The sequence below is a fragment of the Saccoglossus kowalevskii genome, chromosome 2 (genome assembly GCF_978046115.1).
Source record: "Saccoglossus kowalevskii chromosome 2, keSacKowa6.1, whole genome shotgun sequence".
Taxonomy (NCBI): domain Eukaryota; kingdom Metazoa; phylum Hemichordata; class Enteropneusta; family Harrimaniidae; genus Saccoglossus; species Saccoglossus kowalevskii.
Window position 1 is genome coordinate 6764359 of NC_140642.1, and position 21724 is coordinate 6786082.

Sequence of the window (21724 nt, forward strand, 5' to 3'; positions counted from 1 at the left end):
AGTCTCGCAACACCCAGTCAGGCAGATATTAATCTAAGATAATAATGCCACACAATATACAACGTACAGTGAATTCTTTATATACCCTAACCGTTGGTACCAATTGCACGATGGCACTGAGAGACTAAGATCATTGTATCTCTGATCACACATCAAATACATTTGTAAGAGATCGGTTGGTCGTGTCGGGTTGGTTACCTGGCTGGTCGGTTTCTCGGTCGGTTGTTGTTTGTGTGATAGTCTGCTCGATGGATTGATAGGTTGATTTATTGATTGATTAATACATTAAACTACACAAATACACCTGAAATCAAAGAAAGCTTAGAAAGGACTCCCCTGTTCTGAAGGTATTGGAGGCAACACAAAAGCAAATACAGCATTTATAAATATAACTGCAAGGTTTAACCATGGTTTAACCAAAGACACTAGAAAACGAGGGACGTGCAACTGCGTTGTTTTCTTTGATCTCACGTATGTTGGTGACCGTTAAAAGGATTAAAATAACGGGGTGAAAATCCCGATGTTGGACATACTGTCGCTATTTAATCCGGCCCTGTCTTTGCAATGACGTCAGGAAAAAGTCCTTAAATCCCGCAGAATCCCGCGGTAATCCTTGTTTTCACAGCGTGGTTATGCAAATTACACGATTATTTACAAAATGGTGTCATTTTCAAAGATGTGTGTGGCGGTACTTATGGAGAATTTTCTAGTGTCTTTGGTTTAACAATTGTAAATATTTAATGAAATAATGACCATATTGTATTGTTATTTTGGTTATATATCTTATTAGACAAAATTATAGCACCGGTTGAATGTCCCTATCAGCAACAGTACTTATATCACATTGATTTCAACCTAAAACTAATCGGTTTTGCGCATTATCCCGGGGCATCTACGTACCACGTTTCATCAAAATCTGTTGATTAGGTTATTAGTATGCATAGATTTGAACCAAAAACTAATCAGGACTGTGATTAGTTATAGAGCATCTATGTATCAAGTCTCATTGAAATGTGAAGATTGGTACTTGAAATATCAGTGGGAAAGCTAAATAAATACTTATTATACAAATTAGGCAATTAATATGCACATATATTAATCCAATAATTATCAGGTCTGTGCATTGTCCTATGACATCTATGTACCAAGATATCAGTGGAATAGTAAAAAAAAATAACAAATCATTATACAAATTAGGTAATTAGTATGCATGGAATTTTAACTAAAACTTAATGTACCTATGTACCAAGTTTCATCAAAATCCGATGAGTACCTCTTTATATCAGTGAAAATCAGTTAATTGTCATGCAAATTAGGTAATTAATATGCGCGGATTTTAATCAAAACCTAATCAAATCTGCACATTAGCCCAGAGCATCAATGCATCAAGTTTCATTAGAAACCAACATATCGTTCTTGAGATATCAGTGGAACAGACGGACACACACACATACAGCCACACTGCAAAGATTCCCATTGTGTGTTTCGCACACGGGAGTCAAAAACGATAAGATGATAAAAACTCTTCTTTTTTTTCAAAATAGTGAAATGTAATGCATTAATGCTTTTTTGGCATTGATTAACATGTGAGATATTGAATATTTTTTCAAATTCTAATAAATAAACTATCTCTAACATAATTTACTCTACCAATGGGTACGTCAATAAGACTTTGTGGCGAGTAAACATTCAACTAAACACACCATGGTAACAATTACGTTGAACTTAGAATTAAACGTTTATATACTAACACAGTATCAAAAATCACCAAACTACTGTAGTTTTTAACTCCCGCGTGCGAGCAATGGGAGTTTTTTGTGGTTAGTGCATCTGTGTGTGTCTGTTACACTTATATCTCAAGAACCAATTATCAGATTTTGCTGAAACTTGGTACATATATGCTCTAGGATAAATCTCGTGCATATTAATTACTTAATTTGCATATTATTCAACCAAATTTAAGCATTTTCACTTGTTGGAATAATGCGCAGACTCGATTTGTTTTTGGTTAAAATCCGTGCATATTAATTAATTAATTTGCATATTAATTAAGCGATTTTAAGCATTTTCACTTGTTTAAACATTCAACTAAAGACACCATGGTAACAATTACGTTGAACTTAGAATTAAACGTTTATATACTAACACAGTATCAAAAATCACCAAACTACTGTAGTTTTTAACTCCCGCGTGCGAGCAATGGGAGTTTTTGTGGTTAGTGCATCTGTATGTGTCTGTTACACTTATATCTCAAGAACCAATTATCAGATTTTGCTGAAACTTGGTACATATATGCTCTAGGATAAATCTCGTGCATATTAATTACTTTCATATTATTCAACCAAATTTAAGCATTTTCACTTGTTGGAATAATGCGCAGACTCGATTTGTTTTTGGTTAAAATCCGTGCATATTAATTAATTAATTTGTATATTAATTAAGCGATTTTAAGCATTTTCACTTGTTTCTCATGTACCATTAAACAGATCTGAATGAAACTTGGTATATACATTTCTGAGATAATCACTTGTTTCTATTCAACAATATCATTCAACAGATTTGAATTATACATGGTGCATAGATGTTATTAAAACCGGATTAGTTTTTGATTGAAGTTCGTGTAAATTAATGACCTAATTTGCATATAAATTAGCCAATATTTAATTCTTTCACCAATATCTCAACCACTCATTAGATTTAATGAAACTTGGTACATACACATGTTCAGTTTAGGGTAAAATTTTGCGTTACTAATTACCTAATTGTATAAATTAGCCAATTTATAGATGCTGCATAGATATTTTGAGTACCACTGATGATTACTTCAGGGTTGAAATCTATGCATATTAATTACTTGTTATTAGTTTTATGTGTGTTTGTATAACTGTAATATACAAAGTACTAGTACTGTTGCAGTTAGGGACATGAAACTGGTGCTATATAACTACTTGAAACTAACCATTTGCTCTATTAGAAGCACATGTGATTGTTATAAAAATAAAGGAAAACTACAAGTATATATATAGTAAAAACAAGACATATTTCAATGATTTTGCATTCAATAAATAAAATGCTTTAATTATTTGTAATAAAGATGTGCTTCTGTTATAGTAAATACAGTATTTCTTAGTTGTACTTCATGGCTCCAATACATTCAGCACACGCGAGTTCTTTCTAAGTTTTCTTTGATTAAAGTTTGCAGATTATATAATTTGTGTAAAAATAGATAAAACACGACATGATATAAAAAAGTTGGCGTAGAAAGGTTAAATATTTATGTTTTGCTCTTTCTAGAATCCTGTTGGCTTAAATGTGGTTAATGTTAGTCCAAATAATGAGTGCATATTCTAGTAAGGTCGGTTAGTTTTTTCGAGTTGGTTGGCTGGTTGAGTTGATCGGTTGGTTGTCGGGTTGGTTGATTTGGTTAGTTGGCTGGTTTGGTTGGTTGGTTGACTGACTTGATTGGTTGGCTGGCTGTGTCTATTTTGGTCAATGAAATTTGGTAAGAAATTATCAAACAACACACGTTATCTCGTAATTTTAATATATGTGGAATTTAGTTTTCTGACAAAAATAGAATCTCATAAAGATAACGCGATACTGTATGGTAATACATACCAATTTTTAGTTACAATATTATGTGTATTTTCCAGTAATGATTGCCGTAATTATTCCCTTTCACTGTTCCATATATTAATCACGATAAGAATGTGGTAACAAGTGATGTCAAATGTGCCATGGAACTCTTCAAGTTGCAATGACTCCAATAACCACCATACCGATGGGGGGGGGGTCTTACTCTTTGTGGTTGGCGGCTCATCTAAATCTGGGTTTAATAATTGTTTCAACAAAAAACAGGTAATTCAAATTGAATTACGAAATGAAGTACGAAGCTTGATGGCCACATTTTGGTAGGTGGAAAACAAGACTTGTAATATGGACGCACAGACAAGGATTTGAATACTTTACGCTCCCCAATGGAATTTGACAATCATCGTGCTCGACAGAACAATATCGATCACTATCTATCTACCGCTTATAGACAGTCAGTCTAACAACTTTAAATAATGTTCCAGTGAACGAGTAGATATACAGTTTGTGACAGCCTACGCATGAATGCGATGTGACTGAAAGTTCGTATTCAGCGTGGGAGATTCCAATATCGGAGAGATTTAGGTGTGTTACACTGAGAGAGTGATGTTCTTCTTGACATGCACTGTAATCCAAAACCAACAATCGACAATTTGCTTAATACAAATCATTAACAGAAAATGAAAAGCACTGATACATTCCAATCGTCCCGTTATTCATTGTTTACATTTACACAAAAACTATTATTAGTGATTTATTTATTTTAATGTGAGTTCTGCTCGTAGGCCAAGGTTAGACGAACAAACACCAAGCATAAAACAACTTTCATTCAAATCTTAACTAAGTTCATTGCTGCCAAAATTTGACGACAATACGGTTTGATTTTATATGGAAAGAATCAACTCTTCACAATACATACCAATTGAATTGAACGCTTATTTATACTGTTTATAGTAAAAATTTACCCTTACTCTACGTTTTGGTTTCTTATTGTTCAGAGAGTTGCTTTAGAATATATCGGTAGATGAAGGCGTGTTTTTAAGCCGCCGGATCTAATTGTCGTGATTACCCCCGGGGCTTATCTTGTCTAACATTGATTGATTAACATAGGGCCGCGTCTATAATTATAGGGCTCACTCAAGTCAAGTTCAGCTCAGGTTAGGTCAGGTCAGGAGAGGTTTATTTGACTTTGAAAAAAAGTTAAAAAAATTATAAATAATAAACTTTGTAAGGTCATGTAGATTGTAAAGAAAACAATTACTTGTCATAGTAAACTAATGCCAAGTTTGTAATATGGACGCTCGAGGAACATTATTTCTTGAGAATTTGTAATTAGATTAGATTTGTAATTTAGCTTAACCATAAATGCATTCTGATTGCTGTAAATATTTTCATTTCATGTCTCACTCTCCACCCTACCTTAAATTACGACTTCCGTTGCGTTTGTTATGCTGTCTGACATCTGTACTGATAAGGTACATATTTTAAGGCCAAAAATTGTAACAACGCTTCTGCAAACATAAGGAAGGGCAGTTGTTAAAATATGTGGTATTTCACCAACATCGGAGACGCCATCAGTTCAATCTAGGTATATTGTTACCACCGAACAATGTCCATTGTGTTATGAGAAAACGGAATTTGGTTAAATTGACTTCATGCAAAATGTTATTGTTCCGACCTCAATGGTACACTTCGCATTATTCAAGCGAGTAAAAAAGCATTTTAAGATTTCTTTTCCATCGCGGCTGGCATACCACCTGGAACAATAGTGGTGTTAGCCTCTTGGGCATTTTGATTCATAATCACCAATGATAGCGTGAGAAATCAGTTTTTTTTTACAATGATCAATCTACAGGAAATGTTCTTAACTAACATTGCATGATATTCAGTGTTATCGTATTATTAACGGGTGAAAGATAGAACAGTGGTAGTACGACTAGTGTATAAACACCGTGTATAATAATAACTTTGGTACACGCGTAATTTGGTAACCTCATCAAAACAAATTAACGTATGGCGAGGATGTAGCCACTGGATCTTGAGATGCCTCTAAGCATTGTTCCAACTCCATGAGTTGTAGTCCATGTTCCCACAGCTTATAAACTACCGAGTCATTACAGCTCTGCAAGCGACCACATCTGCTTAAATTGGCAATAATTAACGACTCACTGTGACAGTTTGATTGAATATACTTCAAATCAAAACCTAAACATAATCAAAATAATCATTGTCAGGACAATATAATCATGAGTTCGTAAGCTGACACTGTCGGCAAAATTATTTTACGTAGATCACGCGCGAAACGAAAAAGGACGCCGGGTCCCAGTGAACGGGTGTAGTAATCACAGTTAGAACAACATGACAACCATGCATAGCAGTATTTTACCTCGTAATAACAGTTTTATTTATTAATTTATTCAAAGGTCACAAGTTCATAGAAACGTTCATACATAATATATGAATCAATGGGTTACCCACTGAATAATAGAATGTATTATAATTAAACAGTAACGTATTCATAATATACATTAAATAATAAAACACCGGGATGAATTACTACATTATTAATACAGTGCACTTAAATGTATTTTATCACCTATCTTAATTGCGCAATATAACTACCCATTCGTGGGCCGTGATGTTCGTAATGGGCGAATGTATAATTTTAGTTAGATTTAGGAGGTTAATGAATGCATTTTGCTAATGACGTGGTATGCAAATCAGTCGAAAATAGTGTACGTCATCGGGTTTGCTCGGAAAAACGAAACAATGGATGTAAAAAAAAAGACTTAATTGCGAGCAAAGTAGACGCTCACCGTGGGGTATAAAATTTGACCTCCAAGGTCAGGGAGAGTTTTGTTTGTGTAGGAATTCAAGGTGAAGTAATAACGAACTGGCGGGTGTTTAATAAATGTAATTGTGATGAAAAGCCAGTCTTAAAGTCGAGACCAGACAATTACTGCTACAACAATCAAAGGGATGAGTTTAACCCATTTTCAGTTCATTCGGAACACGGTTTAATTCATGAGGTTATCCGAGATGAATAAAGCTGCTGTTCCATTAATGATAGGACCTCTCCCTTGGGACATAACTACGGGATTTCCATCGTAAAAAAATTACACTACACACGGCTGCTATACCTATTTGCATACAATCAGGGCGTCGACAATGCGTCATGTCGCAGTGATAGAGGAACTGTGGTCATAGTGTACATATGTTTGGCGATCGACAATTCCATGTCAAATTGTCATAAATTGTTCTTCAATTCCATGATCTGCAAAAAAAATATTACAATTACAATTAACGACACCAGGCCAAACGTCAAATTGAGCGGTTCGTCGATAACACCATGACCCAGGGCTGAGTCAAGCAGCATTATTGGAATTCACCCTGGCTGTCACTCAGGCATGTTCATTATGCTTAATAAAGCCTAAATTGGAGAGGTTTAAAAACTCCAATAACATGTCCCAGTAGAACATTAAATTACATTATATGACGTATGCCGTCATGCACTCAGTTATAGTAGGTCCACTATAAAAATGAAAGCGTGCTAACATAACCTGCAGTTACATCACGTACAATGAATTACTAATGAAAAATAAAGAACAATTGAAAAATAAATTAACAGATATTTCCTCTACGCGACCGTAAATAGACCTCGCATCTAAATTACTACTGTACGCATTTTAAAATTACTATTCTTGAACGAGGTTGATTAAAATGTCCCATTTGCAATTTCGGGGTCAACCTAATACATCTACGAGTTCGACGTCATGCATGTATTAATCCCGCCGAGGCCTTTAATCCCAATATAGATACATGTGCCACAGCTGGGAGCACAAAGACTGGATAAATACAAACGTTCAAATATTATCTTTGTTAAAAAAAAATCACAATAGCACCCACCCGCCTATATACTATATAAGTTGGGTTTATATTTTATTGCAAAATTTAATTTCAGAGGAAACGAATTTTTGCATTTGCTGTGAAATAACGTTAGTTAAAATATCTGCTCCTATTTATTGTATTTATGTATTCAAACATTCGTGCATATTTTATTCATTATATAGCCACTTTATGAAACACAATGTTTGCTTTTCTAGTCAAGTACATGTTATAACATGCGACGCGCACTATATTGTTACAGTAGGAAACATACGTCCTTTTTTAGTTACGTTCTAAATTATCAACGACGTGCTTGAATTTTTAATTACATTTTGAAGCCATAAAACACTGTTAATGGCCTTATCACAATCCGTTCAGTAATTATCATAGACGTCAGTGTCAAGAGGCTCTTATTATGAAACAAACTGTTAAAACTAACGAAGCTAGGTATAACAAAATAATAATTTAGAAGTGTGTCCATCTTTCATTATATTTAGAATGTCCATCGTTAGATACTCCGGGAACATTACATCGAATGACCTCAATCATGTCATACACCTAGATGTTGAGAAACATCGATAATTCAAGTCTAATTATTCGATGTTCTCGTTGTCATGCTCATATGATTGAGATCAGCGTATTTGCGATATCTGGCGATGCTCTGCAGCCAGCAGTGAAAGTTAATACGGTGATTCTCGGCGAACCAGTCACTGGCGTAAGCCGTTGCAATCAGCATGTGTACATCGTGCTCGTAGTCATCTCCACAACGAGCGTAATTCTCATAACACCGCTTGATGCAGTTAAAAATGCGATTTCTATCCACAACTTCAGGTTTATCTAATAAATTACGGGCAATTAAAAAAGATAATTGCGCGATGCTTTCAGGAGCGTATCCGTAGGTATACTCGGGATCGAAATCGTGCATCTGAGAACTCAATACTTCACACTCGTCTCTCTTCTCATCTAAATCGGCTTTTACTTTGGAGAGCTCTCTTTCCAGTTTCCTATTCTTGGTCTCCGTCGCTTCAAGATCTCTCTTCATTCTTTTTAACTGCAGCTCAAGAGATGCGATTTTACAGAATAGCTCCTGGTAGTCAATCGATCTGAAGCTAGCCACACCGTCCGAACTCATTGCAGAAGCAGTATGCACGGCTGCTGCAGCAGTAATTTCTGGGCATTGTATTTGATGTGCAGCAAGTTGGTATCGATTGAGACCCATCCCACATCCAATGCACTCGACTGGGGCATATCCACATGATTCCAGGTGAGCGCTGAGGCTTTCCATTCGCACTACCATCTTACAGCCTCGTTCTTTGTGATCACACTCGATATCCAGGCTATTGACTATAGCACGAAGCGACCATACAGGACTGACCTGATATTTACTAATCCGGCCACGACAGCACGGACATGTATCGGTATTCGGACGGGTTAGCCATGTATCCAAACATAGTTCACAAAATGTATGTCCACATCGCGTTAACACGGCATCTTCAACAACGCAGCTACAAATACCACACAGCAAATTTTGATCCGGTGTTGTCACAAACCTCTGCACTCCGTAGCCCATCTTGGTTCGACGTGTAGCGAGATATAAACGCTGTGGACGGGGATTTCAATGAACCGAACAATTTCAATGAGTATAGTACCGCGGTGCCCTGCCAATCACAAAGGCGAAGCGAACTCACAATTTAAATGTCGCGAACAGCTGTAAATATGTATACAGGTCATTCAGTAGTTTTTACAGAAAGACCAGTAGAACGTGAAAAATAAAGGCTTTTCAATGTATTGGTCGGACTTCCCCCATGTGGGCTGAGCGCATGCGCAGATGAGAAATATGAAAAGATCCTGGTAGCTGGTTTGACACGTCACATTGTTATAAAAATTCTATTTATATCTATAATACGCCAACAGCAGTGACGCGAAGGACAAGTTACATTTATTCAAATAAACAATAATATTGCGAGTAACCGATTCAATAGTAGTCATGACAGTGAGACATGTGTACACCGAGAGTTCATTAAATGACCGGCGAATATTAGACGCCATGAAATATACAATTGAATGGATAATATAATTAGTGGCCATTGAAAGCAGGCCATTAACGGGTCATTAGAATAACCCGTACACTTTCTCAATATGTAAATTATCACCAAATTTACATTTACATAAACGCAGCAACGAAACAATTAAAAATATTTTTTCGCGGAAAAAACAATCTGGTGTGCATGTTATGTTTCAACAGATTTCATCAATAGAATGGTTTTAAATAAATAATGATGTAATCCGAGATGCAGTGTTTCGTGGATATTAATAAAAGTCAGGATATTAATAAAAAAGTGGCACTATATGTACCGGTAACAATCGAACTATTATCGACATGGGAATATTGTATTGCTTACTCTATCCTAGACTATTCTTACCAAATATATAATAACAATATTCAAAACAAAAAATCTATGTTACCTATACATGTAGTAATTATCGTGCTCGGATATACTAGTAAAATCGTAGTTTTTTTCATTATCTATTGGCAGTGTCAACTCTTTCATATATACTAGTATATCAGCATTTTAAATCTAGCTACTATGGATAGAAATATCCATTAACGGAAAATGTGGCTAACACGCTAGACTGCATACAACACTGTAACGAATCGACCTAGAATAAATGCCATCAGCGGGTGGCCTGTGCACTACTCCATCAGTCGATGCGATCAATAACCTCACTCGTTGACGTGGTAAATTCATCATTTTCTTTAAATACATTATCATTACACTATTTACAACAGAACAGCGCAACTCGAGCGTCACTTTAAAAACAAAACATTCAAAGTGCTTCTCTTTGTGTTCTTTGTTTTTAATTTACAATTGAAATCTCTATTGCGAAAATAGCCTTAACCATTATTTAATACCAAGTATATGAAATAATCGAAATCAGTGTGCTTTCGTCGAAAACAATCTAAAACAATCTAACGAAACGATGCGATAAAGTTTAATATCACATCTTTAATATACTTCTATTTCTAAGAGTGAAATTACTGAAGTGGTAGACACCTGGCGATGAAACGAACAATGTATTAATATTCATTGTCAGTGATCAGAACAAACTGAACAAATGTATAATAATGTCAGTCCAAGTTTAGTAATTCACATCGTAGATACACCGTATACTGTACTTGCATTCACTGGCAACATTTAAATGTAATAAAATAAATAATTACTGTTTTCAGAGATACACATTTTGATATGATTATGTTATACAACATATATAAGTTAAAATATTCGAATATTTATATTGTGTCACTATAATTGTTAATTTAATAATTTTCTAATGTCTCACTAAAAATTGTCGCTTTGAATCCCTCCTTCCAGTGAAGTCGCACTAAATTACAGGCCTGACTCGAACTAGGAAATGAATTAAAACTTCGTGTTACAAATGAGCATTTTACCCATAACCATACATCACTCAAACGGAGAAACTTGTCATTTGCTAGCTTCCGCAAGTCATAAATTATAAATACCGTGCACAAAAATTACTCGATGAAAGGACACAGGAACCTAATGACGTCACCACTCGGTATTAAACGTCATTTTCACCTGTCTGCTAATGACCCGGAGGTCAAAGAGCGACAAAGTTGGTGACATGTCGAATGACAAAAGGTGAAACTGAAAGGCTAATTTATTGGTGGACGGGTTATACCCAATATGGTTTGAGATTGCATTGAGTTTGTTGCGGGTATATGCATATGCATGTGTGGATAATATCTGCAACATATGTGTTTCAGAATCTTTACATTCATACATAGGTTTACCTTGTCGTGATGAAAATATCGCGATTTTCACTACCGATCTGCAACACAATATTTCACAAGAGATGTCATCATAATGATTTCATTAAAATAGTTTTTATTTACAGCGAACATGGTATCATGATGCGGTGTATTGGTTTCAGTCCAAAAATGTGACCGTGGGTTACCCCCCCCCCCTCCACACACACACACACACTAATCACGAAAACGTTATACAGCTACCTTTAATACAGGTGCATCTGATGACGTTGGTAAAATCTGGTATTGAGTTCTCTGTTACCGTAATTTGATGATAATTGGTCGTTGCTAGTGCACACGAACACCTGGAATTCTTCAAATGTATCTTTTCAAATATAATTATGTAGTTATGTAATGAAGTGACTTTTATCAACTACAAATGTAATACGCCCCACTCACAAATGCAATAAACGCATCTACCTACAAATGTAATTACCATCAACTACAATGTTATACAACTTTCCGTTGTTGGACACGATGTAATTTCCGTGTTCAATAATTGGTCTGTTCATATGTTCTCCGATATTAGCCAGATGTATCAAAGTGGACATTCTTAAAATCCACTACACGAGTCATACTGGGATTTGTCAATAATACACACATATACATCAATTATACGTCACATGCCTCTGACGTTTTTATGAAAATACTCCTACTAAGTATGTCATTAATCTCCTTCAATTGATTCATTGTCAGTGGTTCAACTAAAAGGTGATATAATGAACACCATGATTATTTAGTTAATTTTTGTCTCCGTGTTTATTTTACTAATTTAACTGTTTCATTTTAAATATTGATCATACATTTTGGGCTAGAAAATAATTATTATGGTTACAAATTATATTTACAAATTTCATTTACAGAAGATGATAGCAGAAATGACATTGGTTTGTTCAATTCATGGAGATTTAGTATTTTATATACATGTATTAGCTCACACAACAGTTCCTCTACATATATATTGGGACTAGTCTAAATAGGGAGTAAAAAGCCTTCTCTACATTTATATTCATAATCTGGGACAAATAACAAGTTAGAAAACAAATGCAAATTGAACGCTGCCTGTAACCACGCATGGACTATGCGACGAGAAGACATTTGCGTGCTGCAGCAAGAGTCGTCAAATAAAAACGCCCGCTATAGGCGATAACGTGCTTATCAACATTACCTCGCGAGGGTACACTCACCATGCACCAGCACCATGAAAATGACAGTTCGTTGTTTAAAATACAATACCCTAATTCGTGACGCAAATTAGAAATCGCTGTTGAACTGTTAAGACGTGTTCTTCATTTCATTCATATTTTAGTAAACAGTAACCACGGTTTTATACAGAATAACTCACTATACTCCACAACGCCTAGAATATATTCAGTGTTCCACTCATTATACTTCACTAACACCTAGAATCTATGCAGTTTTCCACTCATTAAGCTTCACTCACACCTAGAATCTATGCAGTGTTCCATATATTATACACAAGTGCCTAGAATCTATGTGGTGTTCCATTCATTATACACAAGTGCCTAGAATCTATGTGGTGTTCCATTCATTATACACAAGTGCCTAGAATCTATGCAGTGTTCCATTCATTATACACAAGTGCCTAGAATCTATGTGGTGTTCCATTCATTATACACAAGTGCCTAGAATCTATGCAGTGTTCCATTCATTATACACAAGTGCCTAGAATCTATGCGGTGTTCCATTCATTATACATAAGTGCCTAGAATCTATGCAGTGTTCCATATATTATACATAAGTGCCTAGAATCTATGCAGTGTTCCATTCATTATACACAAGTGCCTAGAATCTATGCAGTGTTCCATATATTATACATAAGTGCCTAGAATCTATGCGGTGTTCCATTCATTATACACAAGTGCCTAGAATCTATGCAGTGTTCCATATATTATACATAAGTGCCTAGAATCTATGCAGTGTTCCATTCATTATACACAAGTGCCTAGAATATATGCAGTGTTCCATATATTATACATAAGTGCCTAGAATCTATGCAGTGTTCCATTCATTATACACAAGTGCCTAGAATCTATGCGGTGTTCCATTCATTATACACAAGTGCCTAGAATATATGCGGTGTTCCATTCATTATACACAAGTGCCTAGAATCTATGCAGTGTTCCATATATTATACACAAGTGCCTAGAATCTATGCCGTGTTCCATTCATTATACACAAGTGCCTAGAATCTATGCAGTGTTCCATATATTATACACAAGTGCCTAGAATCTATGCAGTGTTCCATATATTATACACAAGTGCCTAGAATCTATGCGGTGTTCCATTCATTATACACAAGTGCCTAGAATCTATGCAGTGTTCCATATATTATACACAAGTGCCTAAAATCTATGTGGTGTTCCATTCATTATACACAAGTGCCTAGAATCTATGCGGTGTTCCATTCATTATACACAAGTGCCTAGAATCTATGCGGTGTTCAATATATTATACACAAGTGCCTAGAATCTATGCGGTGTTCCATTCATTATACAAAAGTGCCTAGAATCTATGCAGTGTTCCATATATTATACACAAGTGCCTAGAATCATTATACACCACAAATACCTAGAACTATGCAGTGTTCTATTCATTATACATCACAAACACCTAGAATCTATGCAGTGTTCTATTCATTATACACCACAGATACCTAGAACTATGCAGTGTTCTATTCATTATACACCACAAATACCTAGAACTATGCAGTGTTCTATTCATTATACACCACAAATACCTAGAACTATGCAGTGTTTCATTCATTATACACCACAAATACCTAGAACTGTGCAGTGTTCTATTCACTATACACCACAAATACCTAGAACTATGCAGTGTTCTATACACCACAAATACCTAGAACTATGCAGTGTTTTATTCATTATACACCACAAATACCTAGAATTATGCAGTGTTCTATTCATTATACACCACAAATACCTAGAACTATGCAGTGTTCCATTCATTACACTCTACTAACGCCAAGAATATATGTGGTGTTCCATTCATTATACACCACAAATACCTAGAACTATGCAGTGTTTTATTCATTATACACCACAAATACCTAGAACTATGCAGTGTTCTATTCACTATACACCACAAATATCTAGAACTATGCAGTGTTCTACTCACTATACACCACAAATACCTAGAACTATGCAGTGTTTTATTCACTATACACCACAAATACCTAGAACTATGCAGTGTTCCATTCATTACCCTCTACTAACGCCAAGAATATATGTGGTGTTCCATTCATTATACACCACAACTACCTAGAACTATGCAGTGTTTTATTCATTATACACCACAAATACCTAGAACTATGCAGTGTTCTATTCACTATACACCACAAACACCTAGAATCTATGCAGTGTTCTATTCATTATACACCACAGATACCTAGAACTATGCAGTGTTCTATTCATTATACACCACAAATACCTAGAACTATGCAGTGTTCTATTCATTATACACCACAAATACCTAGAACTATGCAGTGTTTTATTCACTATACACCACAAATACCTAGAACTATGCAGTGTTTTATTCACTATACACCACAAATACCTAGAACTATGCAGTGTTCTATTCATTATACACCACAAATACCTAGAACTATGCAGTGTTTTATTCACTATACACCACAAATACCTAGAACTATGCAGTGTTTCATTCATTATACACCACAAATACCTAGAACTGTGCAGTGTTCTATTCACTATACACCACAAATACCTAGAACTATGCAGTGTTTTATTCATTATACACCACAAATACCTAGAATTATGCAGTGTTCTATTCATTATACACCACAAATACCTAGAACTATGCAGTGTTCCATTCATTACACTCTACTAACGCCAAGAATATATGTGGTGTTCCATTCATTATACACCACAAATACCTAGAACTATGCAGTGTTTTATTCATTATACACCACAAATACCTAGAACTATGCAGTGTTCTATTCACTATACACCACAAATATCTAGAACTATGCAGTGTTCTACTCACTATACACCACAAATACCTAGAACTATGCAGTGTTTTATTCACTATACACCACAAATACCTAGAACTATGCAGTGTTCCATTCATTACACTCTACTAACGCCAAGAATATATGTGGCGTTCCATTCATTATACACCACAAATACCTAGAACTATGCAGTGTTTTATTCATTATACACCACAAATACCTAGAACTATGCAGTGTTCTATTCACTATACACCACAAATATCTAGAACTATGCAGTGTTCTACTCACTATACACCACAAATACCTAGAACTATGCAGTGTTCTATTCATTATACACCACAACTACCTAGAACTATGCAGTGTTTTATTCATTATACACCACAAATACCTAGAACTATGCAGTGTTCTATTCACTATACACCACAAATACCTAGAACTATGCAGTGTTCTATTCACTATACACCACAAATACCTAGAACTATGCAGTGTTTTATTCAATATACACCACAAATACCTAGAACTATGCAGTGTTTTATTCATTATACACCACAAATACCTAGAACTATGCAGTGTTTTATTCATTATACGCCACAAATACCTAGAACTATGCAGTGTTCTATTCATTATACGCCACAAATACCTAGAACTATGCAGTGTTTTATTCATTATACACCACAAATACCTAGAACTATGCAGTGTTTTATTCATTATACGCCACAAATACCTAGAACTATGCAGTGTTCCATTCATTACACTCTACTAACGCCAAGAATATATGTGGTGTTCCATTCATTATACACCACAAATACCTAGAACTATGCAGTGTTTTATTCATTATACTCCATTAATGCCTAGAATCTATGCAGTGTCCTGGGACATTCATTATACTTCACTAAGACCTAGTCAATGTGAGAAGTGTCAATCCCTTAAACATTGCATGGTCCTCAAAGTGCATTGCATGAATTGCAATGAAATAAGTTGAAAGCTGGTCAACATTACAAACCAATCATAGTGTATCTCTCCAATTTTAAAATCAGAGATATGAATCTGATAAACCTTTTATAAGAGATGTCTTTCTGTATATTTCAGTGTGTATAGTGATTGTACTTGATTTCGTAGTCACTTGATGCCATTGTACCGAATAAACGACATAAGAGTTACGTACGCACTATAGTCTACCTTGTCTCTTCACTAGTGTTATCACTACACAAATGCAATAACTGCAGTTTCTGAACCTGATCAAGTGTGAGCAATAAACCACAAAAAATACACTTAATAGGGTAAGCAAATGGCATGGAATCTCCAATACCACACGTTTTCTTTATAGTGTATGTATGGTAACAATAAACACAACTAAGTTTTCAGAAGTTTGTAGCTATCCTGTTTATTACCTTAAAAGGTTATTTCATGTATTCCACAACAAAAATTGTAAATGACAAAAAAAACCACCACCAATAAATGCTATCATTTGGTTTTCAAAACATTACTGTGCTTGAATGATTTATTATTATCTACATGTAACATAGATAGTTATTTTCTAAACAGACAACTAAAATTACTTACAAAATCATCTGTGCGGTGTATATGGAATATGTAAAATGACAATATTTTGTGTTCTTTGTTGCAAAAAAAAAAGCTGATGTGTAGTCATATGGGAGCGATAACTAATTGAATGAATAAACGGTGGTCACAACTGCATCTGTTCTATACAGGTTATAGCAACATACAAGTGTGTCTGTTCTATACAGGTTATAGCAACATACAAGTGTGTGTGTGACAAGTAAATGAAACAGTCTGACGACCACTGTGTCCTTTTGTCAATTCTCCATGTAATTCTAATTTTTCAGTGAACATTTTAGTAGTGACTGTGAAAATAAACTATAAGTATCTCTGAAATACCAATACATTTAGCAGGTAATCATACAGTAGAAAATGAATTGATTTTGGCATGTAGTCAGCTGTTTCATAGACACTACAAGTACACATGTTAAACCCTAGTAGAACTAATGTGTGTGGGTCACCAGTAACTTGATAATGTTGTGTTTTTCAGTTAGTTACCATGACATTGAAGTCTTCAGTGACAAGAGTAAACATGAAAAGTGACTTGTTAAATGATGAAAACATGGAAATTAGAATTGCAAAACACTACAGTCCCATTTTATCATTAATTAATTATCAACTGGTCTAGGGAGTCCAGTAGATCAACTGGCAGGTTTTGATTAAAATTTTCACGTCACACATGTAATACATTGTTAAAATTGTGCTTTTAATTTAAATTTGTTTGCTTACAACAAAAAAATTAAAACGTTTACATTTTTGCAAATCATAACTTCTCAGAGTAAGGGAACGCTGTAACAGACTGTCACATCAGACAGCTGTTTTGAATTACAATAAATTTAGGTTGAATTTTATGCAGATTTCGTGGAAGGTGCACTGTGTTTAATCATAGCACTTCAGAACTTCAAAAATATCATTTTTATAATGGTAGAATTGTTACAACTTTGTAGCCATAATATCATCTACTGGGTATGATTTCTGGAGCTGCGGGTCTCTAGCCGCTTGATTACCTCACACACAATAATCTTATTGGTCAATCAGAAATATGCAGTTATGGCATATATTAATTATAATACCAGCTTTTTGACCTGTACTGCAGGCATCAACATTGTCTTTTAATGTTTACAAAATGTTCGTAAAATATGAAAAAACAACAACTTATTTTTCAATTTAACAGACGTATGAAGCAAGACACAATATAATTTTGGTATCTGTATGTGCACTGTAAGATATCAGTGGGGACAAACCCAACTGTTGGAAATATAAATATGTACAAATAAAAGCATGAATTATAAAATAAATTATTAAAATAAGAATTTTGTTCCTTAAATTTATAACACAAGTTTCTTCTTTTTCGCTTGACCTTATTATTGCTGACCCATGGCCAAATATTTTATTAATCGCACAAACAAAAACAACATAATGTATAAACCTGTCTAAACCAAACTAAGTCATAACTAAACTCTGTCCAAACTGAAGACAATTTTTCAAGAATATTTCCCACAGATTTGCATACAAGACATCTGTACACCAAACACACCTGTCAACAATTTTCTCAGTCTCCTTAGACGTCAGTTTGAACATGTTTCACTGTATTAAATTCAAAAAGTTCTAGTTGATTATTTTTTTTTATTCAGAAATGTTAATAAAATGAAATCAGCCCATAAACATTTTTTAATCAACATTCTTAGAACATACATAGAAACTATGGCAATGTACTAATATATTGAAGGCTGTCTTTGGATCTTTCTAAATGACTACATTCTGAAGTGTTAAGAAGATGGACATTTTGCACCATAACTGAGACTAAAGAAGAGGGTGGATGGGAAAATATTGGGGGTTTGATCTGAGCAAATTTGTATTTAACCTTACAGCAAAATGTACTGATTTAGCAATAAACACTGCATTTCACACAAAAAATATTACCCACGATAATATTAAAACATTTCCACAGTATCTGCTATAGTATCATAGTTGTTTGGGAGTATGCAATTACAACTGTAGACATAAAACAGGCTGTAACAGAGCTACATCAATGCCCAACTTTCTGTGGCACACACTGACATAAAAGACGCAGCATTTGTGTACATCAATGGTTTGCATTGTAAACTTGATAGTATGCAATAATCATGAGAGACGTGTATTTTCTGAATTTGTTCTTAGTGAGATATCTCTACTGAGCATCTCTACTGACAATTTCCACCACTTCTAATCACAGGAATGCTCCTGTACTTGTGTTGCATCTACTGTAAAATCTGTATTAGAAGCAGCGGCTTCTATTAAAATGGCACAATGCAACAGAAGGGATGCGGCTTCTATTAAAATGGCACAATGCAACAGAGGGGATGCGGCTTCTATTAAAATGGCACAATGCAACAGAGGGGATGCGGCTTCTATTCGAGCATCTACACATATGAGAAATGGTGAATTTTTGGTTCTCAATTGCTCAAAAAAAATAGGTGCGACTTCTATTAGTGATGCGGCTTCTAATACAGACTTTACGGTACATCTCCATTTTGAGTCACAGGATACTGCAAGTCTTCCAATATGAGGGGTAAATGACTTCCCTGTCAGTAAGTGAAATCTTTACACAAATATATGGTTATACTTTAACCCCAAATCCATTTTTTTTATACATAGAAAATTCAGTTAGTGGTTAAAATCATTAATAAAGTTAATCATATAAAAGTTGACAGAGAATGGCAGCAAAATTTCCAGATTATTCAGTTATTGTGTTTGTTCAATTAGAAGCATATGCTCTCATGTGAATGGCTGCCAAAAATTTACCATTACTGTGACTTGAAATCTCACCAAAATATTGTATTTGACTCACATTTACCGCAATTAAAATGAATCACATTTGTATGTACATATAACAACCTGTTTTAGATTTCTCTAAATGTAAATAAAGTTGAGATTATAAATGTATTGAACCCTAACCCAATGAACACCATATATGTATTTTCAGATTTCACTTACAATCTACTCTGTCACTACAAATCGTCTTTCTCATAGCATTCTTTACAAACCCTGACAGGGTGGTCCCATCCTCTGGATGGGACGGCTTTACGTGCAGAAGAACACAATTCACAGACGCCATCTCCACATGCACGACAATGATGGATCACCAGTTTAGGACCAAACTTCTCTTTACAGCAACAGCACTGTTCAATTTCACAATCTGCTCTCCAGTATGTTGGTCTAGCTGCGTCAATGACCAAACCTGAAATTAATTAAATTTATTAATTTGCTTATTTATTCGCTTACTGCTAATTAAAAACTGTAGATGATTGACAAAAAAATAAATGAATCCTGGTATTTTTAATAAATATATCACTAATGATCTCTTGAATCAATAAACAGTACAGAAGCATATGCATGATCTACCTTTAGGATACTCAATAGCCGTAGCCACCAGACTAAATGTGCTTCCAATTACTTCGCCTACTTTCCTGGCAGTTACCGGATGACTTTCCGGATCTCCAACAATTGTGCTCTCATTATCATCACCTGAAAAGCATGATATATGAATCATACATTTTATTAACAATGTTAATTGTTGTATATATGTATTTTGCCTTTCATCATTAATACTGGTAAAATATTTTGACTCTATTATACCTTTATTCTTACAAATTCAAGTAAACATACATGCACATATCATTCATCCTTTCAATCAATGGAAGCCACCTTGGATATCAGCAAATAGATATTACCGGTAATAGGTGATTTTCCATTCAATGTAAGATCTTGCATATTGCATGAAAGGTGTGGACCGAACAAACGTCCAATGCAAATATTTAACCATTTGATTTTGGACATGAATTTCTTTTTTTATATAGTCCAGTGTCATAAAGCTGATCTTTGAGAGGATGTATTTCATTCAGATACCTTTACTTCATCAAAATCAACCATAATTAAATGTGTGTTGCATATTATAAAGCGTGGGAATCCTCCCCAAATACTTTTGCGTTTGACAAATTCCATGCGATATTTGACATTATTATAACAATTGAATATGAACTTTGTTTGTCCTGTTCCTACATTCAATTTCACACATAATACAGGATCATGCAGTGAACAGAAAATAGAATGCAATATTTCATCACAGCTCATATACAATACATACAAATTTCAATGAGGCATTAACAGATGGTACAACACATATGCCCAAAGTACTTATTTTCTATACACAAAGCAACATACGTTACATGAAAGACTATGTTAATATAAATCATCCAGGGTTTGGTACACTATATATTGTTAAACTTAATAATTTATTGGGTGTTATATAAACTAAATTTCATGAAAGTCACTATGACCCCCTGTCTTGAGAACTCAACTGAAATATTAACTTCTATAAAGTGTTCCCTAGAGTGTGTATTTTTACTTACAGCATATTGTATTGTAACATTCATCACATACTCTAACTGGGGTCTCACCCCAACCTCTCTCTGGGACAGGAGCCGTATTTGTAGTACAATCATCACAGAATCCTTGACCACAGGCACGGCAATGATGTTTAGTATCAGTGACAGCAAACTTATGTTGACATCCAGCACATTGCTATGAAAATTGAAAAGAAAAATTAGGACATGCCTGCAATTTAGCATGTACATGTACTGTAATTGTTCTATTATTGGCTTTATACAAAATATTACTAATTTTGATCATAGGAAAATGTCTGTAAGCACATGCGCTTCTAACAGAGCAAATACGGTATGGTTAAATTGACACATTGCCAAAGTTATAGTAGCCATAATTTTATAGTTGACATAATCCATTGTTGACATTATTTATTCATAGAGCTTTTTTCGCCATAAAACATGTAACATAGACAAAAAGTATACTAT

The 21724-nt window shown here is 34.7% G+C and overlaps 1 protein-coding gene across 2 annotated transcripts in view; it reads right to left on the bottom strand.

Moving 5' to 3' along the window:
• Positions 1-5971: 5971 nt before the first annotated feature.
• LOC100375831 (zinc finger FYVE domain-containing protein 1-like) overlaps positions 5972-21724 on the bottom strand; it is a 33036-nt gene continuing 17283 nt past the window's right edge. Inside the window, exons 9-12 of one of the 2 annotated variants that reach the window (XM_085508527.1) lie at positions 21266-21437; positions 20259-20381; positions 19851-20094; positions 5972-6865 (exon numbers count right to left, since the gene is read on the bottom strand). In XM_085508527.1, coding sequence (XP_085364653.1) covers positions 19865-20094; positions 20259-20381; positions 21266-21437 — 525 coding nt within the window. In that variant the 3' untranslated portion in view covers positions 5972-6865; positions 19851-19864. Of the gene's footprint in view, positions 6866-16672; positions 20095-20258; positions 20382-21265; positions 21438-21724 lie in introns of those variants that run through there. The other variant, XM_085508524.1, reaches the window with a different exon arrangement.